Source organism: Salvelinus alpinus, chromosome 1 (genome assembly GCF_045679555.1).
Source record: "Salvelinus alpinus chromosome 1, SLU_Salpinus.1, whole genome shotgun sequence".
Taxonomy (NCBI): domain Eukaryota; kingdom Metazoa; phylum Chordata; class Actinopteri; order Salmoniformes; family Salmonidae; genus Salvelinus; species Salvelinus alpinus.
In genome coordinates this window covers 70,543,944-70,571,814 of record NC_092086.1, presented here as the reverse complement: position 1 = coordinate 70,571,814, position 27,871 = coordinate 70,543,944, and the positions used below count along the sequence as shown (strand labels likewise).

General features: G+C 42.1%; 1 protein-coding gene across 30 annotated transcripts in view; it reads right to left on the bottom strand.

Moving 5' to 3' along the window:
* LOC139584449 (disks large homolog 2-like) overlaps positions 1–27,871 on the bottom strand; it is a 349,254-nt gene that overhangs the window by 107,165 nt on the left and 214,218 nt on the right. The window contains exon 1 of one of the 30 annotated variants that reach the window (XM_071416517.1): positions 25,886–26,112. The exons of 28 other annotated variants lie outside the window; for them this stretch is intronic. In XM_071416517.1, the coding sequence (XP_071272618.1) occupies positions 25,886–25,969 (84 nt within the window). In that variant the 5' untranslated portion in view covers positions 25,970–26,112. Of the gene's footprint in view, positions 1–25,885; positions 26,113–27,871 lie in introns of those variants that run through there. One more of the 30 variants, XM_071416561.1, reaches the window with a different exon arrangement.

Here is a 27,871-nt window from a genome sequence, read left to right as displayed (position 1 = left end):
AGACAATTCTGCTTGTCATTTCATTTGGAAATACCAAGGGATATTATCTCCACAAGCCATTTTCATCTCTATAAGTAATTTGGGTGATAAGTGGCCTGCTCTGTACATCCTGAGCTCCGGTGTGATATTTCCCCTGGGAACCGATCTAGGATCAGCTTCCCCTCCCCCTATCATTACCTACACCATGAATGGGGAAAATTCTAAACTGACCCAAGATCTGTGTCTACGGGCTTCTTCACCCTACTCAATATCCTGAAGGCTGACCTGAAGGTAGCTGACACTGCTGCGGTGTCTCTTCAGTAGCCTCTCGGTCAGGGTCTGCTTCCACTTGCAGATGGTTACCAGCGAGGGCCACTTAAGGTCGGGCGTGCGGCAGGTCCTCAACATATCTATAGACAGACGCTTCTGCAGGAGCCGGGGCCGCAGGTCGTCCATAGGAGGGGGCAGTAAGATAGGAACGCTGCATCTGTGGGTGTTGTCTCCAAGGGGCACATTGTTCACCACCATATAGCTCATCTCACCTCACTGGTTGTTCCACTTCCAACAAGCAATCCACGTTTACCAGAAAATATAAATCAGCACACTGGTATGCTGCTCCCAAAGTGTTAAATGAAAAAATAACGTTTCGAACCAACAAGGGTCTTTGTCCGAACAAGTATTTCACCAAGTGCAATTCAATATATACATTTGCTTCCTCGTTCCCACAACCCACGTTTACCAACCACACCACCTCTCCCGGAATCACAATAAGAAGAGGGGGAGCTGAAATCCCACACCTTAGGTCCTTCCTGGGAGGGAAACAACTTGGTCCGTGCTCCCCAGCTCGCCAGGATCTCTGCTGATCTGTCAATCAAATGGAAAACCTCCTTATGGATGGCTGATAAAAGACAACATTCACCACGTCTTTATGAGCACTCATCTCACTTTGAAAGACAGCGTCTTTTCTTCCATCAGCTTTCCACCAGCATGTAGAGCAGAGAGGGAATCAGTGCAGGTCAGAGGGGTTGGCCAAGCTACGCTAGGTGCTCCTGCCTCTCTCTCTTGTACCCTGGTATTGGGTGAGCCTATACTAGGATCTTTGCATTCTGGACAGTTGGGCAAAACAGGGCAGGGAAACTCTTGTGACACATACTCAATATATCTGATTGGGTGAGAGCAGCACACAGGCCACAGAAGTGGATCTGATTGGATTAGTCAAGGGAGGAGTTGAACGGGCCAATGATGTATGTCACAGATAAACATAATTAATGCCAGAGGGAGGCCAAACTAGATTAAAGGCGATCAATGGAGCATGAGAGAGGAGGAGCGCTCCACTCATACCACACACACACACACAAAGTTCTCAACAGAACACAGCTGCTAACAAGTAAAAACACAACAAAAGGGTAAAACAACAAAGCCTGCCTGGACCGCCAGAAGGCAAATCAAATCTAATTGGAAATTCTTAGAATAGGCTGGCATTAACCTATTCCCTCCATGTGATTGGTGAAATCAGAGGAACCAAGCATACCAGACCCATAGTCCTCTGGTATAAAGTAGTGCATTAAATAGGGAATAGGGTGCCATTTGGGATGCAGGTGAAAACACTGGGGCTGAGAAAAAATGAGATGAGCAGTAGGAAGCAACTTCATTAATGTGCCCATAATTTCCTTCTGTTCCTCCTTTTCCCTCTATCCACACTTTGGCTGTGTTCCAAAATGCACATTTGCGTTCTGCCTTATCCCGTTCTTTCAAGGCTGATCTTCCAAGAACACTTGAGAGAACATACTGTCTAGTATGAGAGATTGCAGAGTGCTTAAAATCCGCTATATTTTTTCATGTAACTCGACGTGACCTCTAACCTAAACAGTAAACTGCCTCATCACACAGCATGCGTCAACAAAGCTAGCTTTTATGCTAGCTAGCTACATCTGTTCACATTGTAGCCAATGTAGCAGCATAAGCAACTAGTGCTAGCAATTCAGTGAACAACTATCCCAGAATGGAAATATTTAACTTGAATAACAAGTAAACAACAGAATCGATTTTCTCAGTACCTGTTAGTGTTAGTGAATTAAGCTGACACCGACTCATGGCAAATTGCTTGGTCTGCTGCTACATGGTTGTGGACGATTAACAGGTAAGCTTTCATGCACCTTGTGTATTGACACCTAATATTGATAGGCAATATGATGCAATACAATTAGAAGGCCACGATTACTTCATCCTAATGTAAGCTAAATGCATTGGAGACAACACAAACACTGACATATTACAAAGGTGGACATGTTCAATGTAATTATATGCATGCATATCAAACAGGATTATATATATTACATCAAATGAATACACCATTGTAATATTTTTAATGAATGCCCTTCTCTCTCCTTGCAGGGGATTCGACAGATGAACTGCAGCCCCCAGATGCCCAAGCCTCAAAACCAGAACAGTGGGGAGATAATACCGTGGGGAGAAAGATAATACAGCATAAAGTCAATAGCTAGAATTAACATTTTACCCTCCCCAAGTGAGGGACATCATGGAGATAGATGAACATTCAACATTCAAAAGCTTGTCCAATACACAAGGGCACATTTTGTCATGACAGCCGCAGTTTTTTATACACAGGACAGAAGTTTACAGGTTTTTGTTCCATCCCTTCACTTACGCCTCATTCAACTAATTGTGGTCTAAATTGAAAACCATGAATAGTTGAACATGGTGTTTGTGCTGGGCAGGAATCAAAACTGGGGTTTTGTACCCTGGGGTAGAAATCACCCACGTCTGTATTTAAGAATGAGCGTAATATGTTACAATGAGCTGACAGTTCTGCGTGATTGAGAATAACGTGTGGATCTGCTTCTAACAGTGATGTTGCACACTATTGACTAAACTCCTGGGATAGGGTGATTTTACTGGTGGACGGGAGGTTCTGGGTGATGGTGGGATGTGCTTCAACCTGAGGAGGACAGAGCAGAAACATAAGGCTAAGGGAGGAGAAATTAACCTCACTGCTCAAATTTCAGTGCTGGTTCAAGTTGCTGAGAACCACGACTACCTTTGTTAATGTGCTATGGTTTAGTAAACAGTTTTGCATATTCATAGCCTTGATGAAGTTTTCACCGATTTAATTTTAATTGAGCATTGTATTTTTCAATTTTTTTTATTTATATGCAATGGTGAAACAAGGGGGGGAAGGGAAAAAGTGACAAGAAGAAAGTTAGCTAACGTTAAGGGAAATAGACACTGCATGCATGTATTGACTGATAATGTAAGCATGCACAAATAACTTGGCTGGCTGGCTGGCAAGCCTAGATTGAACAGAACACAGCTAGCTGCATTTCCTACATTTTTAATCAGATGCTAAAATGTTTTGTCCTGCCAAGTCAATGCCATGGACTGAAGTGCACGCATCAGTTGCCACCTGTCCGTGAAAACAAATAGGAAAAAAATTGTTGCTACATTTGTCATTCGCTGACTAGCAAGGTCACCAATTCAGGATAAAAAAAATGTCTGGGTCTTCACAATTGAGACTTCTGATTTTACAATTAGTTTGTTTAATTGTTCATGCCCAAACAGCTGATAACCAGGACGAGATCGCCTGCTAGCTAGCCATCGCGTTCGACGAGCTAACGGCCGGTGTTCACTAGCATGCGGTAAATTGCCGCGTGTCACTTCGGCCGCTCTGAGTGGCTTGCTGGTGGGTGTGCTGGCAGCATATAGCAGCAGTTTGATTGTGCATCAAGAATTCAGCATAGCAAGATTGTATGAAGGTCTGGGTATTAAATGGTAAATCCATTCTCCATTTCATGAATTTATTCACAGGTAAATAGTAATATGCTCTAAACTGCTCTGGTGACAAACAAACTTTGTTACCCTGTTTCCAATCGTCCACATGGCTGGGAGAACCTATTCAAGTAAGTACATACATTTAGAAAATGTTTTAAAAAACGATTAAGCTATAGTTAGCTAACGCACTTTTGTGCATCGCTCTGTAACGTACAATTTACCTTATTTTAGCGCCCCCAAAAACTTAAGATCAACTGTAATATGATGACCATTGTAAAGCACAATTTCTCCCCTTTCCAGTAAAATCAATGACGTGGGGAAACGGCTTTTTTCACCCGATCTGTCCAACTTATCACCTCAAAAATGTAAATAAAACACTATAAAGAGTTTATATAATGTGTCATTAGACACCAATTTGAAGGTTGTGTCGAATTTGAATCGGGTTTTTAGGGCAGCGCTAAAGATATCATCAGAATTAAACAGCGGCTGTCGTGGCTTTTGAGAGTCATGATGGCTTGCGGTGATGACGCAAAAAATGTATGCATTCAGTTGTACAATTGACTAGGTATCCTCCCTTACCCTGTCCCTGTCCCTTTCTTGTTTTTAATCTGCGAGAGAAGCGCTAAACCTGGTGGAGAGAGGCTGTACGACACAGAATGAGTTGCATTATGCGTGCTGTACGTTCCGTCATGACATGCCGATTTTGTACTTTTCTTCAATACTATCGGGCCATTACCATGTCAATCAATGCTTGAATAGAAACGTAGTTCACACCCCAGATTTTGATGCCCACACTGTCACTACAGTCCCATTAGTTTTCATTACAGCCTTGTTAGAATGCAGCGGTTGCGCAAATTTGTACGGAATGGGGTTAGTCAACAGTAACTAGCTACAGTGCAAGCTGACTAAAATTAGCTGCTAACGTAGCTAGCAAGCTATCTAGCCAACTTTACATATTGTATAGCTAGCTAGCTAAGTGAATTAAATATCACCAGCTACCTAACTTCATATTAGCTACAGTAGCTATCTTGATGTATTTATCATTGTAAAAAAACAAACTCCAAATGTATTTGTAGGTAGCTAGCTAACAGCCATGGAAGAGGGTGAAAGGATAGCAGCTCCAACTGTCAAAGAAGGGAGAGAGAACGCCCTTCTGGATAGGGCAGATACTTTTGTGTAGTTCCAGTCCCTAGAAGTGAGGACAGAGATAATAGTAACATAATATTCAGTGCTGTCTAATTTGAGTATAATGAAGTATGTTTCTTGTGATGTTTTCTGTCCTCGGTTACAGAGAGCTGTGAAAGCCTGTCTGCAGATGAAGAGCAGTGGTTGTCAAACCTGGTCCTGGGGACTCAAAGGGGTGCACATTTTTGTTTTTATCTTAGCACTACACAGCTGATTCAAATGATCAATTCATCATCAAGCTTGAAGTGGTATGTATGTATTCATTTGTGATGCTATCCTTGATATGATCCTGCTGTTGTCACATGCTACACATGCACATGTGTGTGCACATGCATTTATCTATCAAATGTTATCATTATTTGTTATAAGGGATATTATACTTTAATAATGCACAGAGACCTGGTGATGTAAAAGTCTAATAATGACCTGCATCACTTCATGAGGATGGACACGAGGACCAGGAGGGGATCTGCAGCTCGCCACAGAGTGCCAGAGGAGAGGTCTGCTGCTCTGCAGGATGTTGCCAGGATGAGGGCTAACAACACATGAGAAGCAATCTGTGTGTGGGAGATCTTCACCTCCTACTTCTTCGAAGATGGTGCTCTTCCCTGGCAACACCATAGACTACAGTATGCACAACCAAAGGATCTTTTAAGAGTAATTCACATTGCAATAAGAGTATTCTTCCATTTACTTAGCTACTGTATGTCAACTGAAGTTATTCAATTCCCAGTTTCTCTCTCTTTTATTTCTACTTCTCAGGTGAGGGTGCTGTTCAGGTGAGGGTGATGTCTATACAAAAACAAAATAGGCTATATTGAACAATTAGACACCCTATAACCCACACCTACACACTCGTATCAATCTGATTGATGCATTGTGTTTTGCAGTAAGCAAGCTCAGGTGTATAACTGTGGCTCCTTCCACCTTCAAAGAATAGGCAAGAGGACCAATCATGGAGAATAGTAAGACACTTCATTATTTCTATTTATATAACTATGCTATATTGTTTGTCATGTGTCTGTGCATGTTTTTCAATATAAAGTACTCTGCAGCCATTTAGTGTGGACACCAGGTGAGGCCACACACACAGATTCCTGATGATTATGATGACTGACAGTGTAAGCATGATTAAGCCTTGTTTTTTCACAATTTTATCTCTCTCTCTCTCCATCTGTCTCTCGTCTGCAGGTATGTTTTGATGTGAGAGAGGACGCCAACCCCCAGTCGTCATCGCCAAATCACCCGCTCTTAAGATAACCTTCGAGCCAACTGGGGGCCCAAGGCTGTTTAGGAGACACCGCTAGAGACACTATTATGCAATTGTGATGACCTGAGAGACTATGAAGTTTAGTCCCACTGTAATTCATTAATCATATGCTGTCTTCCCTGCTCCTCTGTTCTTACCTCTTTCCCTTTCTGTCTTGCACTCTTTCTCACACCTCTCTCCCCACCCCTTCCTCTGTTTTTATAATGCACACCAGATATGCATTTGAAATACAGATTATTTACAATTATAATATTTATAATGCATGAATTATGTATTTATAACACTTGGATAATGAACTTTCAATAAAGTGTTTCACATTATCTACTGGTTGAAATTAGGTCTCTCATTTGATGAAATACTACACCTATCCTGTTTCCTCAGATCAGTGCAGATGAAGGAAATTAGTTATTGAGATGAACCTGTTTTTGTGTATTTACATGATGCAACCATGGATGTCCCAGGACCAGGATTGGTAAACACTGTTGAAGGGTATATTTGTAATACATACATGCAGACACAGCATCATTCAAAGACTGGAGTTTGATACTCCTGGATATGACTATTTGCCAAGGTAGAGTACATGATCAATGAATATATTCAATGTACAGGCTACAATGTGTGGAACTCATGCTTGGTAATAACTACATGTTGTGGCGTACCGCGGACAAGCCACCAGGGGGAGACTTGTTGAGGCCTGGTGACAGACAGATTCTACATCACGCTGCCGTGGCTCCCTCTGCTGAACATACTAGGTCTCGACAGGTTTTCCGGCCAGGACAAATTGGGGCTGATTTAGGTTGGTGAGTAATCAAGGGGCTGATTGCTCACCACCCGTACGGGGCCCATAAAGCTGCCAGGACGTAATGAAACACGGGAGGGTTGGAGGTAGTGAGAGGTTGCTACCGGATGGACAACCTCACGGTTCAGCCGGTTTGGACATCCCGAACGAGATCCTGACCGACCAAGGTACCGAGTTCATGTGCCGACTAATGAAAGATTTGTGTGCTCTCCAACAGTTAAAGCAGATCCGGACCTCTGACTTTCATCCACAGACAGATGGGCTTGTCGAGCGATTCAATAAGACGCTCAAACAAATGCTGCGGAAGGTCATCGAGCAGGACGGGAAGAACTGGGACCAGCTACTACCCCAGCTAATGTTCTCGATCTGAGAAGTGCTCCAGGCCTCCACTGGGTTTTCCCATTTTGAACTCCTCTACGTGAGGAGACCAGACGGCCTACTGGATCTCGCCAAGGAGGTGTGGGAAGCCCAGCTGACCCTCTTACGCAGCGTGGTGGAACACAGAGACGACGAGGAAGAGAATGACAGCCATATGGCCAGTGGTAAGGGAACATATGGAGAAGGCCCAGCGTACCCAAGCCAAGGTTTACAATCGGGGTACCCAGCCCCAAGAGTTCCATGTGAGTGACATGGTGCTAGTATTAATCCCCACCGCACAAAGTAAGTTCCTGGCAACAAGGCACGGGCCATACAAGGTGACAGAGAAGCTGGGACCAGTAAATTACCACATAAGGCAGCTGGGGAGATGGAAACCCAACAGATTTACCACGTGACCCTATTGTAGAGGTTGCACGTGAGGACAGCATTGGCCGTGTTGGTCTCGACGGGTCTTCCGGCCAGGACAAATTGGGGCTGATTGAGGCTGGTGAGTAATCAAGGGGTTGATTGCTCCCCGGCCGTACGGGGCCCATAAAGCTGCCAGGATGGAATGAAACACGGGAGGGTTGGAGGTAGTAAGAGGTTGCTACAGGATGGACAACCTCACAGTCTGCTAGAACCAAGGGGCTTGGTGTTCTACCCAAGAAGAGACAGCATTCCCCGGAGCCCAGATGACAGTTACCCGGAAGAGGTCTCCTGGAGGAGACCTGTTTCTTTTGTTTTTCATTATTGTTTTAAATAAGCACCCTTGAAACACCCTGTCTGTGTCTGATCAGTGTAAACATTTAGATCAAACCCCCTGGTCTGCCACAATGTATATACTACTTGCATACAAGGCACAATAAAGTTAAATTATATTCTACTGAATCCAAAGGCTTCATTGATGCCATTCAGACTGTTTTGAAGTCGATACAACCGGCTATAATAGCTGAGGTTCATAGCTAGGTTAACAGCTAACTAGCTAATATTGACATGTAACAGTCATTTTCTGCAATTTCTTGGGGATTAATGAATTACTGGTGAACCAATTAAAACCAATGTTCTGAACTAACATTTATACCAAACGTTTTAGGGTCCATACACAGATCGGCTACATAGCTAGTTACACATCCATAGGCATACAGATATTTTTATCCTCCACTACACAATAACAAGAAAATAGTTAGTTAGCTACGTTGCTTCAGCTGCATTGTATGGCAAATATCATTAAGGCAAGCTTACAAAATTGTACATTCAATTTGCAGTAGATGCTTTAGCGAGCTAGATTCTTTACATCCACTGTTTCACATTACGACAGCCTGGTTTGCTGTTTTTCTTAGGAGTCCCTAAAACATTAAACAACACGAATTACAATGTAATACTCATGTCATAACACCCATAAAAATAGCTAGCTAGCTGGCTAATGTTAGCTAGTCAGCTAGCTTTATAAATAGCGATTTTCGTAAATTTACTTTATGACCAAAAAAAGGCATAAATGCTTTTCTCTTCATTAACTAACATATTCCTCTCAACTGTAATTTTTTTTTTGCATGATTCATTCTGCCGTTATAATTACTTACATACAGTGCCTTGCAAAAGTATTCATCCCCCTTGGCGTTTTCCTATTTTGATGCATTACAACCTGTAATTTAAAAGCATTTTTATTTGGATTTCATGTAATGGACATAAACAAAATAGTCCAAATTGGTGAAGTGAAATGAAAAAAAGAACTTGTATCAAAAAATTCTAAAAAACAAAAAACTGAAAAGTGGTGAGTGCATATGTATTCACCCCCTTTGCTATGAAGCCTCTAAATAAGATATGGTGCAACCAATTACCTTCAGAAGTTACATAATTAGTTCATTAAGTCCACCTGTGTGCAATCTAAGCAAGCAAGGGGCACTAAGCCCCCCACTGAGCAAGGGGCACCACCAAGCAAGCGGCACCATGAAGACCAATGAGCTCTCCAAACAGGTCAGGGAGAAGTACAGATCAGGGTTGGGTTATAAAAAAATATCATAAACTTTAAACATCCCACAGAGCACTATCAAATCCATTATTAAGAAATGGAAAGAATATGGCACCACAACAAACCTGCCAAGAGAGGGTCGCCCACTAAAAATCACGGACCAGGCAAGGAGGGCATTAATCAGAGAGGTAACAAAGAGACCAAAGATAACCCTGAAGGAGCTGCAAAGCTCCACAGCGGAGATTGGAGTATCTGTCCATAGGATCACTTTAATCCATACACTCCACAGAGCTGGGCTTTACAGAAGAGTGGCCAGAAAAAAGTAATTGTTAAAGAAAAAAATAAGCAAACACATTTGGTGTTCGCCAAAAGGCATGTGGGAGACTCCCCAAACATATGGAAGAAGGTACTCTGGTCAGATGAGACTAAAATTGAGCATTTTGGCCATCAAGGAAAACGCTATGTCTGGCGCAAACCCAACACCTCTCATCACCCCGAGAACACCACCCCGAGAGCACCATGTTTTTCATAGGCAGGGTCTTGGAAACTGGTCAGAATTGAAGGAATGATGGATGGCACTAAATACAGGGACATTCTTGAGGGAAACCTGTTTCAGTCTTCCAGAGATTTGAGACTGGGACAGAGGTTCACCTGCCAGCAGGACAATGACCCTAAGCATACTGCTAAAGCAACACTCGAGTGGTTTAAGGGGAAACATTTAAATGTCTTGGAATGGCCTAGTCAAAGCCCAGACCTCAATCCAATTGAGAATCTGTGGTATGACTTAAATATTGCTGGTACACCAGCAGAACCCATCCAACTTGAAGGAGCTGGAGCAGTTTTGCCTTGAATAATGGGCAAAAACCCCAGTGGCTAGAGGTGCCAAGCTTATGGAGACATACCCCAAGAGATTTGCAGCTGTAATTGTTGCAAAAGGTGGCTCTACAAAGTATTGACTTTGGGGGGTGAATAGTTATGCACGCTCAAGTTTTCAGTTTTTTGTCTTATTTCTTGTTTGTTTCACAATAAAAAATATTTTGCATCTTCAAAGTGGTAGGCATGTTGTGTAAATCAAATGATACAAACCCCCCCAAAATCCATTTTAATTCCAGGTTGTAAGGCAACAAAATAGGACAAATGCCAAGGGGGGTGAATACTTTCGCAAGCCACTGTATGCTTCTATCCTAGTATTTTTGTCAGCCATCTTTGCTGAAGAAAGACTCCCTCGTTGGGTCGCATAGCGGTCGCCGCTGGTGATTTCAATAGAGTTGGAAAATGATGACATTTTTCACTGCCTTCCACGCCTTGTTCGTGCCGCCCAACGGTCCCCTGCCCACTCCGCTTCTCACCACTTTCCTTCCATTGAAAATTAATGGGAAGCGGTGTTCCACCACGCGGTGCCGCCAGCCAGTAACTTGTCTTGGCTGATAAACAGAAGTGACTCAACATTTGAATTCAAAATTCATATGAAAGTAATTTGTTGAACATTTTAACATAATTTGGTGAATAAATAAACATAATACTTACATTTGACAAAGTTATTCCTTATCCCTCTGGAACATTTTCTTCAGTCCACCATTAATCCAGAAGTTTTCAGAGTTTTCACTGCGTTGCAAGGTGTTACGGGATAGCCTCCCCGGCGAAGGGAACAAAAAAAGTATGCTCCCATGCATGCTTTGTTTTCCAGACCTCCAAGGAAGTTTATAGAACTTCTGGTAAACTTAGTACATACTTGCCTTTTTGCGTTCTTATGTTTTGAATCGCACTTGAAAATAATAGTTGACTTCCCTACTCGCTATACGCTCTAGATAGAACACAAGTACGTAAAGTACAGTCGTGGCCAAAAGTTTTGAGAATGACACAAATATGAATTATCACAAAGTCTGCTACCTCAGTTTGTATGATGGCAATTTGCATATACTCCAGAATGTTATGAAGAGTGATCAGATGAATTGCAATTAATTGCAAAGTCCCTCTTTGCCATGCAAATGAACTGAATCCACAAAAAACATTTCCACTGCATTTCAGCCCTGCCACAAAAGGACCAGCTGACATCATGTCAGTGATTCTCTCGTTAACACAGGTGTGAGTGTTGAGTGTTGACGAGGAGAAGGCTGGAGATCCCTCAGTCATGCTGATTGAGTTCGGATAACAGACTGGAAGCTTCAAAAGGAGGGTAGTGCTTGGAATCATTGTTCTTCCTCTGTCAACCACGGTTACTTGCAAGGAAACACGTGCCGTCATCATTGCTTTGCACAAAAAGGGCTTCACAGGCAAGGATATTGCTGCCAGTAAGATTGCACCTAAATCAATCATTTATCGGATCATCAAGAACTTCAAGGAGAGCGGTTAAATCGTTGTGAAGAAGGCTTCAGGGTGCCCAAGAAAGTCCAGCAAGCGCCAGGACCGTCTCCTAAAGTTGATTCAGCTGCGGGATCGAGGCACCACCAGTACAGAGCTTGCTCAGGAATGGCAGCAGGCAGGTGTGAGTGCATCTGCACGCACAGTGACGCAAAGACTTTTGGAGGATGGCCTGGTGTCAAGAAGGGCAGCAAAGAAGCCACTTCTCTCCAGGAAAAACATCAGGGACCGACTGATATTCTGCAAAAGGTACAGGGATTGGACTGCTGAGGACTGGGGTAAAGTCATTTTCTCTGATGAATCCCCTTTCCGATTGTTTGGGGCATCCGGAAAAAAGCTTGTCCGGAGAAGACAAGGTGAGCGCTACCATCAGTCCTGTGTCATGCCAACAGTAAAGCATCCTGAGACCATTCATGTGTGGGGTTGCTTCTCAGCCAAGGAAGTGGGCTCACTCATAATTTTGCCTAAGAACACACAGCCATGAATAAAGAATGGTACCAACACATCCTCCGAGAGCAGCTTCTCCCAACCATCCAGGAACAGTTTGGTGACGAACAATGCCTTTTCCAGCATGATGGAGCACCTTGCCATAAGGCAAAAGTGATAACTTAGTGGCTCGGGGAACAAAACATCGATATTTTGGGTCCATGGCCAGGAAACTCCCCAGACCTTAATCCCATTGAGAACTTGTGGTCAATCTTCAAGAGGCGGGTGGACAAACAAAAACCCACAAATTCTGACAAACTCCAAGCATTGATTATGCAAGAATGGGCTGCCATCAGTCAGGATGTGGCCCAGAAGTTAATTGACAGCATGCAAGGGCGGATTGCAGAGGTCTTGAAAAAGAAGGGTCAACACTGCAAATATTGACTCTTTGCATCAACTTCATGTAATTGTCAATAAAAGCCTTTGACACTTATTAAATGCTTGTAATTATACTTCAGTATTCCATAGTAACAGCTGACAAAAATATCTAAAGACACTAAAGCAGCAAACTTTGTGGAAATTAATATTTGTGTCATTCTCAAAACTTTTGGCCACGACTGTACTTTGGAACATATCCATTGTCTCTCTCTCTCTTTTATTATCGCTATGTCCCTCTCCCTAATTTTTTCTCCACTCCCATCCCTCTCTCTCAATTCCCTCAATCTAGATTTTACCTCATTATTCAAACATGCTCTTTCTCTCCCTCTCATGTCTGGGTATTTTATTGATATGTCCCTTTATCGCTATGGGCTGTGAGAAGCGTGTAGCTGGGGGATTCAGACGAGAGTTCTGATTGTCTGGAAGCTGCCTTGCTGTCTCCCTCTCCGCCTCATTGTGGCTGGAGGATTATCCGACTCTGGCCCGGCACCGATAACACAGCCCCCCACATCTACCAACAACTCTGCCCACAGCTGAACACAGCGCAGCAGAGAGTAAGGGTGAGGATGAGAACCTCAGCATGCTTGGAATACAGAGCAGAGGAGGTTGGTGGGTGGAGATATTGGAGGGCGGGCTCATTATAATGGCTGAAATAGAATAAATGGCACGGTGTCAAACACATGGAAACTATGTCTTTGATACGAGTTCATCCATTCCATTCCATCCATTACAATGAGCCTGTCCTCCTATATCTCCACCCGCCAGCCTCCTCTGCTTTTCCCAAACCGCTACTGGCCTCAAAGTGTGTCTGGCATTTTGTGCTTTATATCTCCCAGCTGTCTGGTACTTGAACGCGCTGCTTCATTTATAATGGATAGAGAGAGAGAGAGAGAGAAAGAGGGAGAGAGAGAGGACAGAGGGGAAAAATAGAAAAAGAGACAGAGAGAAAGAGAAAGAGCAAGAGAAAGGAAGGGAAATGAAAATTGAGACAGAAAGGGAAAGGGATGTTGTCTAATATGATGTAATGTCATAACTTTCTTAAAGCCCCCATGCAGTCTTGGCAATTGTATTTTTTTAATCATCACTGTATGTCTTATAAATCACTGTGTGAGTTTATTTAATGAAAATAACTCCAAAATATATGTTTAATCATTTATTTCCCTGAACTTCCTTTGGCCTTTGACATGCTCAGTCTGAACATGTGGGCGTTATGAAAAAGATTTGAAGAGATTTACATACACATCCCTGATTGGCTGAAAGGATGGTACAGAGCCCACCCCCTTACCCAGATGAACAGTCATTGGTCTATTATAATCAGATCGCATTGTGATGTCATGATGTTGACAATAAGTTCCATCCCACCTGAACAGGCGGAAACTCCATGATTTTTTTTTTTCAACCAGCTTACACAAAAAGAGCATTATCATAATGTTCACAATTTCAGAGTGTTATTTCGACCTCAGTTTGAAAATATCATAAACAAACAGGTAAATCCCATTTTTAACTGCACTGCCCCTTAAAAAAACATGGCTTTGAGCTTTTTCATAAATTAATGGTCTGAATAACAACAGCACAATTACAGCCGCAATCACCATTCAGGCTCAATTCGGAATATAATGGAACCTAATCATATGGCCAACAACATGGAGAGCTCTTGTGGTGTTCAAGTGGGCTCCGCTAATAAACAAAGTGATCTCGATGAGATGTTCAAAGCATTGCACCGCCCAGACGTATCCACATCAGTGCCAGCTGCCTCGGCAGAGGTGGGCCAATGAAACAAAAATGACATTCAATAACAGTCTGAATGAACCAAATAAGGGCTCTGCAGTACCTTTCTCTTTCCCTTAAGTAGCTTTCTGATGCCTCTTATGCCCATGTTGTTCTACCATTCGGCAGCTGTCTGCTAAATTGATCCTCGCAAAGCCCTTTGAAATAAAGAAAAGTTTGCAGAGCACAGCTGTGGAGACGTTTGATAATGTGGCCTTTGGAGGGACCGCCTGCCAGCCTGCCTTTTGAAGTGGAGAGTGCAGATAGCCCCTGACGGCTGCTGAAGGTAGGAGCCACCTTCCTCTTCCCATATAAATGTATACAGACATGTTAACAAGCACTGCAGTGTGGCCTAGGCTTGGTGTAGGGCCGCAGCCTCAGGCAAACATATCTACAGGGTCAGCATGGGTTTGAATCTGGCCTACTGCCCTTTGACACAACCTCTCACTATCTTTCCCACGTATTATCTTCTAGACAATCTTTGAAGAACCTACAATATTCTTTTAAAGAGTCAACAGTGTCTGTGTCTCCCTACGTTGATGTAATAGCAAAGCCTTATTCGACGGCTGACAGTGAACCGTAATTAAAATCGTAATTGTCTCTATTAAGGCCATAATACCCATAATCAAAGCCCTTCATAATTTTTATTTTAACAGACACTCTTATACAGAGCAACTAGGGTTAAGTGCCTTGCTCATGGGCACATTAACATATTTCCCCCCTAGTCAACTCGGGGGATTCGAACCAGCAACCTTTCGTTTACTGGCCCAATGCTCTTAACCCGCTAGGCTACCTGCCGCCCCAAAAATGACATCAGTTTGAAGTACTGTACAAACAAACCAATGAGCAGACCAATTCCCTGGACAATTAGCAGATTTCTTGGTATTCAAGTGCATGTCAAGAAGAATACACCCCAAACACAGAATAGAACAAAGTAGCTGATGTTATGCGCATCTACAAATGCATTTGGATCTTACCAACAGTTCATGAGCTATGAAAACACAACCAACCAATATATCATCCAGTGACAAGCTCAAACCATTTCCCCTTGTATTGACTTTGGACTTGCTCATTATGCTGTGCTCTATTCATTATAGTTAAAACTCAAATTACTGCTACGGTAGATACCCAGTGGTCTCAGTGCACAGCATCTACAATTAGGCTTATCTGTAACAACCATTTTCCTCACTCTCCAAGCCTGGGTAATCTGTGTTAATCTCCGAGAACCCTTGAGATTCAAAGCCTAACAGTAGAGCAAGGATAATAATGTTGGTTATACAGCCAATTTACACAATAGCATTACCGCTAATGCCAAGGACCAATTCAGTGTAAGTCAGCTTATGGGACTGAACAGTGCTTACAGCTGCTTTCATTAAAAGGATATAACTGCTCTTTTAAATTGCCATGCCTAGGCATAAAGGTCAAAAGCCAACGGAGATATCATTAAATATTGATTGGCGCCACGCAATCAGAAATGCAATTCTGTCTAGAACTTAGTCTCTAGTTAGGTGCTCTTTCTCTTTGGTATGCTGGCAGCCTTCCAGGGTCCTGAATCTATTGGCTCTCTGGCCTCACCTTGCTGGTACCTGTCAGGTAATAATTAATAACGCGGGTGTATGCTAATAAGATTGGTGACCAGGCCGGCAAGGCTTTTTATAAACTGACAAAATGTCTCCTAAATGGGCCGCACTCTGATGGAGAGATGAGGTCCCATGGGAATAGTTTGGCATTTGTCATTTCAGCCCGGGTGGCAGGTAGAAGGATTTAGCTGTCAAGAGGGGCCTAAAATCATGACGCCCCACAACTACTTCACCCGTCTCTCCCTCGCCAGGTTCTGCGGACTGCCATTTCTTGGCTGTTAAAATTCTAATAGTTTGCCAAATGTCAGTTTATGTGACAAAACAAGTATAGTGTTCAGAATAATTGTACCATCTAAACCGCTGTGAAAGACACTATGGCCAAAAGTATGTGAACACCTCTTTAAATTAGTGGATTTGCATATTTCAGCCACACCCGTTGCTGAAAGGTGTATAAAATCGAATACACCGCCATGCAATCTCCATAGACAAACATTCACAACAGAACGACCCATACTGAAGAACTCAGTGACTTTCAACGTGGCACCGCCATAGGATGCCACCTTTCAGTTTGTCAAGTCAGTTTGTCAAATTTCTACCTGCTAGAGCTGCGCCGGTCAACTGTAAGCGCTGTTATTGTTCAGTTGAAACATCTAGGAGCATCAGCAACTCAGTCGCAAAGTGGTAGGCCACACAAGCTCACAGAACGGGACCGCCGATTGCTGAAGCGCATAGCGTGTAAGAATCGTCTGTCCTCGTTTGCAACACTCACTACTGAGTTCCAAACTGCCTCTGGAAGCAACGTCAGCACAAGAACTGTTTCTTCTGGAGCTTCATGAAATGGGTCTCCATGGCCGAGCAGCCACACACAAGCCTAAGATCACCATGCGCAATGCCAAGCGTCGGCTGGAGTGGTGTAAAGTTCGCCGCCATAGGACTCTGGAAACGCGTTCTCTGGAGTGATGAATCACACTTCACCATCTGGCAGTGCGACAGAAGAATCTGGGTTTGGCGGATGCCAGGAGAACACTACCATAGTGCCAACTCTAAAGTTTGGTGGAGGAGGAATAATGGTCTGGGACTGTTTTTCATGGTCCGGGCTAGGCCTCTTAGTTCCAGAGAAGGGAAATCTTAACGCTACAGCATACAATGACATTCTAGACAATTCTGTGCTTCCAACTTTGTGGCAAAAGTTTGGGGAAGGCCTTTTCCTGTTTCAGCATGACAATTCTCCCATGCACAAAGCGAGGTCCATACAGAAATGGTTTGTCGAGATTGGTATGTAAGGACTTGATTGGCCTACACAGAGCCCTGACCTCTAACCCATCGAACACCATTGGGATGAATTGGAACGCAGATTGCGAACCAGGCCTAATCGCCCAACATCAGTGCCTGACTTCACGAATGCTCTTGTAGCTGAATGGAAGCAAGTCCCCGCAGCAATGTTCCAACATCTAGTGGAAATCCTTCCCAGAAGAGTGGAGGCTGTTATAGCAGCAAAGTGGGAGGCCAACTCTATATTAATAACCATGATTTTGGAATGAGATGTTCGACGAGCAGGCATCCAAATACTTTTGGCCATGTAGTGTATCTTTTCAATAACCAAAAATATAGTATTATCAGCTGTTTGAAGCTGGTGTACTAAGCCAAAAGTAAAATACGCAAAAACGAAACTTAAGCATAGAAATAGAGCACATAGAATAGATTTACCACTTCTTAGACTTGCTTCAATGAGAATGACAGATCAATAACTCACATTTCTATGTGAATTTGGTCAGGTCGTCCAAAAAGTTACACATACAGTATGAAACCCTTTAGGCATTATGATAAACCATTCAAGTTAAGTGTCACCTCACATTCTAGTGTCAGTACTCTTTCGTGCTATTGAGCTGCCACACTAAGTGATGTTACAGAGAACTGTACAATAGCAATTTAAGTTTGTATGGTTTCAAGTATCTAAAAGTCAATATTAAGGTCTTTCTGGGACAGTTCATGCTCTCCTTAAATTGGAAGCATTGTCTGAGCCTCTCCAAAGAACATCAAAGGAAATGATTTACTTTGGCGTTAATGCCTTTATTAAAGACTGTACAACCACATCGGAGCACAGGGAAATTAAGATTTCGAGACTTGTTTAAATAGCAAAGCTAAAGCTGAAATAGGCTCATGATGCAATGGGGATCTATTGAGGCTAACCAGTAGGCAAAACCCCATTCTGTTAGAAATAGAGAATGGCTCCAGAGACACCATGGAGTAAAGTTAAATTAGTTGATTCCTTTAAAATGTCGACTTTGATACACTACATGAACAAAAGTTTGTGGACACCAGTTCGTCGAACATCTTATTCCAAAATCATGGGCATTAATATAAAGTTGGTCCCCCTTTGCTGCTATAACAGCCTCCACTTTTCTGGGAAGGCGTTCCACTAGATGTTGGAACATTGCCGAGGGAACATGCTTCCATTCCGCCACAAGAGCAATAGTGAGGTCGGGCACTGATTTTGGGCAATTAGGCGTGGCTCGCAGTCGGACATCCAATTCATCCCAAAGGTGTTCGATTGGGTTGAGATCAGGGCTCTATGCAGGCCAGTCAAGTTCTTCCCCACCGTTCTCGACAAACCATTTCTGTATGGACCTGTGCACAGAGGCATTGTCATGAAACAAGAAAGGGACTTCCCCAAACTTTTGCCACAAAGTTGGAAGCACAGAATCGTCTAGAACATCCTTGTATGCTGTAGCGTTAAGATAATCCTTCACTGGAACTAAGGGGTCTAACCCGAACCGTGAAAAACAGCCCCAGTCCATTATTCCTCCTCCACCAAACTTTAGAGTTGGCACTATACACTCAGGCAGATAGCGTTCTTCTGGCATTCGTCAAACCTAGATTAGTCCGTCAGACTGCCAGATGGTGACTTACCGTTGCCCCCACACATTGACTAACCGGTGCCCTGCTGTATATAGTCTCGCTATTGTTATTTTACTGCTGCTCATTAATTACTTGTTACTTTTATCTCTTATTCTTATTTTTAATGTATTTTTTAAACTGCATTGATGGTTAGGGGCTCGTAAGTTAGGATTTCACTATAAGTTGTATTCGGCGCATGTGACTAATAAAATGTGATTTGATTTGAAGCATGATTCATCACTCCAGAGAATGCGTTTCCAGAGTCCAACGGCGGCAAGCTTTGGACTCGCCACTTGGTATTGCGCATGGTGATCTTAGGCTTGTGTGCAACTGCTCGGCCAAACAGTTATTGTGCTGACGTTGCTTCCAGAGGCAGTTTGGAACTCGGTAGTGAAGTGTTGCAACCGAGGACAGACAATTTTTATGTGCTACGCGGTCCAGAAATCGGCGGTCCCATTCTGTGAGCTTGTGTGGCCTACCACTTCGCGGCTTAGCCGTTGTTGTTCCTAGAGGTTTCCACTTCACAATATCATCACTTACAGTTGACCGGGGCAGTTCTAGCAGGAATTTTACGCACTGATTTGTTGGAATGGTGGCATCCTATGATAGTGCCACGTTGAAAGTCACTGAACTCTTCAGTAAGGCCAATCTACTGCCAATGTTTGTCTATGGAGCTTGCATGGTTGTGTGCTCAATTTTATACACCTTTCAACAAACGGTGTGGCTGAAATAGCCGAATCCACTAATTTGGAGGGATGTTTACATACTTTGGTATATTTAGTGGATGTGATGAAAAAACACAGATTTTTTTAAACATAATTTTAGACCTGAAAATACTTGTTTACCGAACTCCGATAGAAAGCCACATTGTAGTGTTCTTAAATGGATTGACAAGTCTATATATTTAAGATACAGGGCATTCGGAAAGTATTCCGACTCATTTACATTTTTCACATTTTGTTACTTTACAGCCTTATTCTAAAATAGATAAAATAATGTTTTCCCCTCATCAATCTACACCCAATACCCCATAATGACAAAAAAATACCACTTTTTTTTTTTTTTTTAAATGTTGCAAATTTATAAAAAATGAAAAACTGTTTTTATTTACATAAGTATTCAGACCCTTTGCTATGAGACTCGAAATTCAGCTCAGGTGCATCCTGTTTCCATTGATCATCCTTGAGATGTTTCTACAACTTGACTGGAGTCCACCTGTGGTAAATTCAACTGATTGGACATGATTTGGAAAGGCACACACCTGCCAATATAAGGTCCTACAGTTGACAGTGCATGTCAGAGCAAAAACCAAGCCTGAGGTAGAAGGAATTGTCCGTAGATCTCTGAGACAGGATTGTGTCAAGGCACAGATCTGGGGAATGGTACCAAAAATATATGCAGCATTGAAAGTCCCCAAGAACACAGTGGCCTCCATCATTATTAAATGGAAGAAGTTTGGAACAGCCAGAGCCTGGACTTGAACCCGATCAAACATCTCTGGAGAGACCTGAAAATAGCTGTGCAGCAACGCTCCCCATCCAATCTGACAGAGCTTGAGAGGATCTGCAGAGAGAACGGGAGAAACTCCCCAAATACAGGTGTGTCAAGCTTGTAGCATCATACCCAAGAAGACTCAAGGCTGTAATCGCTGCCAAAGGTGCTACAACAAAATACTGAGTAAAGGGTCTGAATACTTATGTAATTGTGATATTTCATTTTTTTCTCTCCAAAAATATATAAAACTTGTTTTTCATTTGTCATGATGGGGTATTGTGTGTAGATTGTAATGTAACAATGTGGAAATAGTTAAGGGGACTGAATACTTTCCGAATGCTCTGTAAATGTGGAAAAACACAAAAAGCTGTCTTGACAAATGCTGTCTAAGAGTCCATCTGAACAATGGCTAAATTGATATGCCAGCTTTGCAATTATCTTCATCAGTCACAGACACTGAATATCCTGCTGTACCTCACACAAAAGACAGTCTTCACACCGTAATAACAGCATCAGTAGCCAGATAAGTGAAAGCCTAATTGGCTACATTTCTGTAAAATCTTCCCTGTGCAATACAAATCATAAACCAAACTCAAAATGGTATGCAATACGGCATTCTATATTGAATAAATCGAACAATCAAAGCAACTCAATAGTCAATGCAATAGTTTATTAATAGATACGAAATATGAATTAAGAGATGCAGGACTCCTACACCAGGAGGATCAATCAACAAAGGGAAACCAAATTGAATACGTTCATCACTTCTTGATGATGACAAATCCTCATGTGAGAGAGTCCAGTCATTCTTACTTTTTACACACCCTATTTCCCATTTAGGGGAATATTATGAGGAGTACACCTATGGGACTCCTAATGACCTGTGTTGCTCAGTTGGTAGAGCGTGGTGTCTGCAACGCCATGGATTGTGGGTTTGATTCCTGCTTGGGCCACCCATATGAAATACTGCATGAATGCAAGCATGACTGTAAGTCACTTGGTATAAAAGTGTCTGCTAAATAGCATATATTATGTCCACACACCACCTCACGTTTAGAATGGAAACGGTCTATTCCTTCCCGTATCCAATTAAGGAAATCAATTGTGAAGGGATATTAAAAATCCTGTGTAAGGAATGAAAATCCTGCACTATGCACTCCTGTAATACATCTAAAAACTTTTGGCTTTGTGACAGATGGCAGGATCTCTTCCACTACACTACTGATTCAGTGTGCAGCCCAAATGGCACCCAATTATTCCCTATTTAGTGCACTATATAGGGAATAGGTTGCCATTTAGGATGCAGCCCCAGACTGCTGTAAATACAAAATGGAGGCTTTGCAGAAAATCACAAAGGAAGGCAATGTCCTAAAATGAATATCATTTTTTGTTGGCGGAAGTCCGACTGATCAAATCCTTTTCCAGAAACGTAGCTAAAAAGTTATTGCAACGTGATAAACCTGATGGAGGAAATGAGAAAGACAAATGAGTGCGACATTCAACAGTGTGAGATTATAATGACGTTACGATGGTCTCATCTGAGAATTAATGGGGTTCGAGCCCGACAACACAGGGCAAATGTTTGGGATGACAAGATGGTGTGGTATGCCCTTTGTTAGAGGGAATAATATCATATTTTTGTTGAAATGACTCCTGGACAGTAAGAACAACAATGTGTCTGGCCGTCTGCTAATCAATAAATTCCTAGTCATCAGAGGGTTTGAGTTTTTTAAATTAATGTTAAGGTCCAGGAGATTTGTGTGTATTGTTGTCAAATTGTTAGAAATTACTTGTTAGATATTACTGCACTGTTGGAGCTAGAAACACAAGCATTTCGCTACACCCGCAATAACATCTGCCAAACACGTGTATGTGACCAATAAAATTAGATATGAATTGAGAGGTGTTAAACAACGACAAAAATAATGAGGAACAGCAATTGACTCTTGATGGGGACATTATTTCAGATTTTTAGAATTGAGGTTATGGCAAGGAGCACTTCTGACATAACCTTCTGTTTGTGTTTGGCACGTCAATAAACTTCATTACACAAGTGATGCGTTCTCCAAAAATGATTCAGGAGTGAGTGACTTGATATCAATGGATCTTCATCATGAACTAACACCATAACAATGGAGAAACATGATGTCCAAGTGCCTCGTCGAAATGATGACCGTAGCTAGTCAAAATTAGGACTACCGTAACTGCTAAATCCTCTAGGGTTAAGTTGAGGTTAAACCCAGACGGCTATATCTTAAACCCAGACTGATCTTAAGGCAAAAGTAAACTCCTGAAGACCACACTCTGCAACCGGGACAAAACCTGAAACAAAACACTGAAAAAGCGACGTTCCGCTCTACAAGCAGGGTGTTATGCCCAACCTTCCCCATCGACCAACCTCAGACAACCTTCTGGTGGACGATTCACCAGGTCCCGACTGTACGTATAACCCAATTGGACACAGTCAAATAATGCAATCGAAGGCTTGCAGCCTGACTGGCTGGAGCTGAGAAATAAGTGTTTTTCCAAAATACCTTGATCAAACTTGATCAAACTTGAGAACCACACTGAAACGTTAAAGAAGGCTGGAGGATAAAAGCTGAAATATTTAAGTATGTCAACTGTAAATCAAGGTCTCTCTTTTCCGACTTTGCTTGTTGATAATGCTTCTCACTGTTCAAATGATTCAATAGAAACCCGAAGTAGCCACAAAAGAACCTAAACCCCGAAAGGAATATTACACAAAGAGCAGCCCTTTTCCAGACAACATGTCAGGGCTGCTTAGCAAACACGAGTACAACTCTATTTCTTCAAGTGGAAAATACATATTTTATATCATTCAAAAGTGTGAAAATTAAATTGGCTATTTCTGCTATGATTATGCATATGAGTATATCTGGCAGCAGTGGCTGCTCTGGTAATCTAATAACAAAACCAGTCCTCTTTCAATTTGATTTTATCGCACCGCTGCTTGGATTTGTTCTTGTGTTTCAGGTGAAGGTAAAATGACTATTTAATCAAGGTGGAATATCAAGGACTCTTAGAGAATAGGCTGTCGGCCTACTTTGACACGTATAAGAAGAAGTACATATATGATACTGTGAAGGTTACTTTAGAGGATTCATTGTTTTGGCTTTATGTTCAATTAACTTTTCAAAATCTGTAAAAGTTACATTTGTTTAGATAACACCATTCCAAAACTAGACTATAAATGAAAATAGATGTAGCAGTACTTTCACTGAAGATCATGATGCTCAGAACGTATTTTCTTAAAGAAACAATGGGTAGATTTCAATTAATCATTGAACAGTTTCCCAAATCCCAGACAGTAGTTTAGGGTAAAGAGCTTAGGAAAAAGAAAACCTGAAAAGTATATTCTACACTCCCCCCCAATAACTCTGTGGTTTATTCTGTACAAGAACTGACACAGAGGACCAATTAGTTGCTTCCCAACTGTGCTGAGGCCTACGCTCCTCTCCGCTCTCCCTGTTGCTCATTCACGCTCAGCTTCACAAGCACCATATTCCCTCAGCCACAACCACAACCAACACCCCAGCTTCTTCAGTTACAGGGCCGCAATACACGTGCGCGCACACGCATGAGTGAGTGGCTGCGGACCTGTGTGCCAATGCCAATGTTCTTTTGGCTGTGTTTAAGAGTGCTTGCACAATGCAATGTATGAGGTGAAGGTTATGGCCAAGTAATTTTGCCCATAACATACTGTAAAGTTAATGGTGAGTACAGTGAGCAAAAAAGACCCCTGGTTGGTAATCCATCCATTTCAAAATATATCACACTAAAACAACTACTTTCTTACTTACAACAAGCTAAAAAAAAAAAAAAAAAGTTTTTATTTTATTTCACCTTTATTTAACCAGGTGGGCCAGTTGAAAACAAGTTCTCATTTACAACCGCGACCTGGCCAAGATAAAGCAAAGCAGTGCGACAAAAACAACAACACAGAGTTACACATAAACAAATGTACAGTCAATAACACAATAGAACAATCTATGTACAGTGTGTGCAAATGTAGAAGAGTAGGGGGGTAAGGCAATAAATAGGCCATAGAGGCGAAATAATTACAATTTAGCATTAATACTGGAGTGATAGATGTGCAAGTAGAGATACTGGGGTGCAAAAGAGCAAGAGGATAAGTAACAATATGGGGATGAGGTAGTTGGGTGTGCTATTTACAGATAGGCTGTGTACAGGTACAGTGATCGGTAAGCTGCTCTGACAGCTGATGCTTAAAGTTAGAGAGGGCGATATAAGACTCCAGCTTCAGGGATTTTTGCCATTTTTGCAAATAACATAAGATACAAAAAATGATGCTACTAAAACTTTTCTTGTCCGATTCGGTCGGCAGCCAGCGCTTCCATTCCAACACAAAATTCTAAACTAAAAACCTCCAGACATCCAATAGTCGAGTAAACAAGACAACATTTGGAAGGTTGGCCCTGCGAGACTACCTTGTCCCTGACTCCTCTAGTCTCCAATCTGGATCAATACGTCCCACCCCAGACTCTCCACATCCCCATTGCAAATCAGCTCTATTGTTGCTAGACATCATGGTGTTTAAGTGAACAAATCCACATCACAATATAAGCCATAGAGGACAACACATTTTTTGGTTTACTGTACAGCTTGCTTAGATTCCACCACCAGAGGCTTGTGCAGCATAAAGGGCTTGGGAGTGACTGACTTAGCCCTAGAGCAGAAACATGTTGAAAGCCAATTGAAAAGAGCTAAAAAAACAGACAATCTCCTCAATAACCCCTATTTAAGTTTCAACATGTTCTGGTTAATACAAATCTTAGGGTCTAACCTATTCAACGATATTAAAGCCCAGGGTTGAAATTCTGATTTTCCAAGGAAAAAACAAACAGGTGGAAACTCTAGTGATGTAAAACTCATAGAAATCTGTAAAAGCATAAAAGCACACCGTAAATCAAATACTTTCCAAATTAGACTACTTACTTTCTACTTCACGTAAGTCACATTAAACACACACTATCCCAGGTGACTTATGACACTTACATACAATCCCAAACACTCATACGGTGTCCATATTAGGACAACCTCAGTCTCAGCAATGTCAGTAGGACTTCTTACAGGACCAAAACACACTTTCCAATCTGTCTATCTGTTAAACAGTATCTAGTGGCAATGTACTGTAAGCAACTGCCCCTGGACTAATCTAAAGCGATTCTGATTTATCTTAAGACCCTGTTTGGGGAGGAAATCTGCTAGTGCAACAGACACATCGTCAAACTTGTATCGGGGACTTCGGAGATGTTTGAGGAGAAATGTAACCGGAGGACAGCTGATAAGAGGATATTGTGCAGTTAATGAGAAAGATACAGCATGCTTTAAGGTCTCTTACACTCGCTCTCAAATGAGGTAGAACAGATGCTTTTAAGGAACAGATTGCATAGCCCACAAAACTGAGCCCGTCAAAATTATAAACAAGAAAGATGCTTCTTACATCCAGATGGACACTTTCACTTTGTATTCTTCTTAAACTATGCCACTATTTGTTGACCAAAATAAATCAGAAAACATCTCACACCTACCGTCTCTTTCTGCATTTTGGCTTTCCTCGCATTCTGTACAAGTCTTCTCCCTAGCTTCTTAGCATAGAAAATCGAGGCAAACATACTCACAGAAAATAAATATAGCAAATGTTTTGTTTGCACAGCCGTGTATGTGCCTGAGAGATTATTCCTTGTCAGTATATTCCACAGGCAAGAGAGAGCAGGAGGGGGAATGATGAGAGTGGGAAAGCAGAAGTGGGACTCTCTCGCTCGCTTACCCTCTCTCGCTTTCTCTGCATCTCAGCACAGCAGAGGCAGGTCTCTCTCTCTCACCCACACACACTCACGGTGAAAGAGAGAGAGAAGTGGGGGGGACCGTCTGCAGGTCTATTTACATATCACAGACAGAAGGGACGGACAGAGAGCATGTATTAGCATCCTTAACACCAATCTAGCCCTGAAAACGGCCTATCTAGACCCTTAGCACCCAGGGAAGGTTTGATATCACCCAGCCCAGTGCTGTACATCATCCTGGGGCCAGCATGCGTCTCTCTCTCTCTCTTCCCCCCTCCGCCTTAGGCAGCAGGGTTGAGAGTGGAAGGGGGAAAGCTGCTGCTAAATCAATGGTGCCTTCCAGCTTGGCAGGTTTTATACACACACTTTCACACACCGCCATGGTGAGGAGGACCCTATGGGGAACACAGAGTCTGTTTCCATGAGTCACGCTAGTGCAATGCAACGTGGGTACTAAACCTGTAATTTTCATGACAAAGAAAACAACCCAATTACTCACTACCTCAGATGGGGGTCCTACTACAAAACCTACTACAAAATGTTATTTAACCTTTATTTATACAGGTTTTTCCTCATTGAGATTAAATCTATTTTTCAGAAAACAAATATTTGTCATTTTTGTGTACATGTACCAGTCCCTTAAACAATAAAATGCATATGAAATATAATAAATGGATACTCCAATATTTCTCTGCTCATTTTCTTTTCTCTGCTCATTATAAGCTATTTTCATTCTATTTACTTCTATAATGCATTTTTTAGAGTGATTCAATCAGTACTTATGCACGAACAAGGACCATCACTAAAATTCCTTCTTGGAATTCCCGACCACAAGATATTGTATGTGTGACATTCACATCTTTTAAATTGAAGAACATTTTTCCTCTTCATCCGTCTAACGTTAATCTATCAATTTATTCTGCTATATTAAGGTACAATAAATCAATGTTTGTTACCTTTTCACTTTTTGCCATTTACTTTGTTTAACATTCTGTACACTACAGTCCTACTCTAATGCAATCAGCATTAGAACTACAATGACAATAAAGTGCATTTTACAGTTCGCATCATTGGGCAAAAATACCTTTGGATTCCCTCATAATTGTATAACATACTCTCTTTTAATCAGCTATCAAATGTTATGTGCATGATCATGTTCTGAATAGATATGTGGTTGTCTCACCTACCTTAGTCGAATGCACTGACTGTAAGTGGCTCTGGAGAACAGCGTCTGCCTAAATGACCAAAATGTAAATGTAATTCATTAAAAGCCTTAAGCATTACCCCCATCTTCTCTGATGGAAAATATGATGGCAGCAGTGAAGGATGTGCTTCATTAATGTAGTGTCGGCTCATGTCACACCTCATGGAGGGCTTATTAACACAACCACACCGTGCCTCATTTTCACCCCCAATCAATAGCCCGACACACACATCAAACCACTGGACCCCTGAGGAATAGCATCCGCAGCTGAGGGAGGGTTAGACTGGTTCCTGATAACCCTCTAAACAGCGTCTGAACGTTACAATCACTTAAGAGCACATTGTGAGCTGTAAAGAGTTCTCAGGGTCTTCAGTATTAAAGCAGACAACAAGATTTGTCTGGAAATTATAAGAACTATGGATAGTAAAAAATACTCTTGAATAGCTCCGTTTTGTTGTGAAGATTTTAAGCTCCATTGCTTTGTGACAAAAACCAACACGCCTGCAGTTTACAGTGATGACAATGGA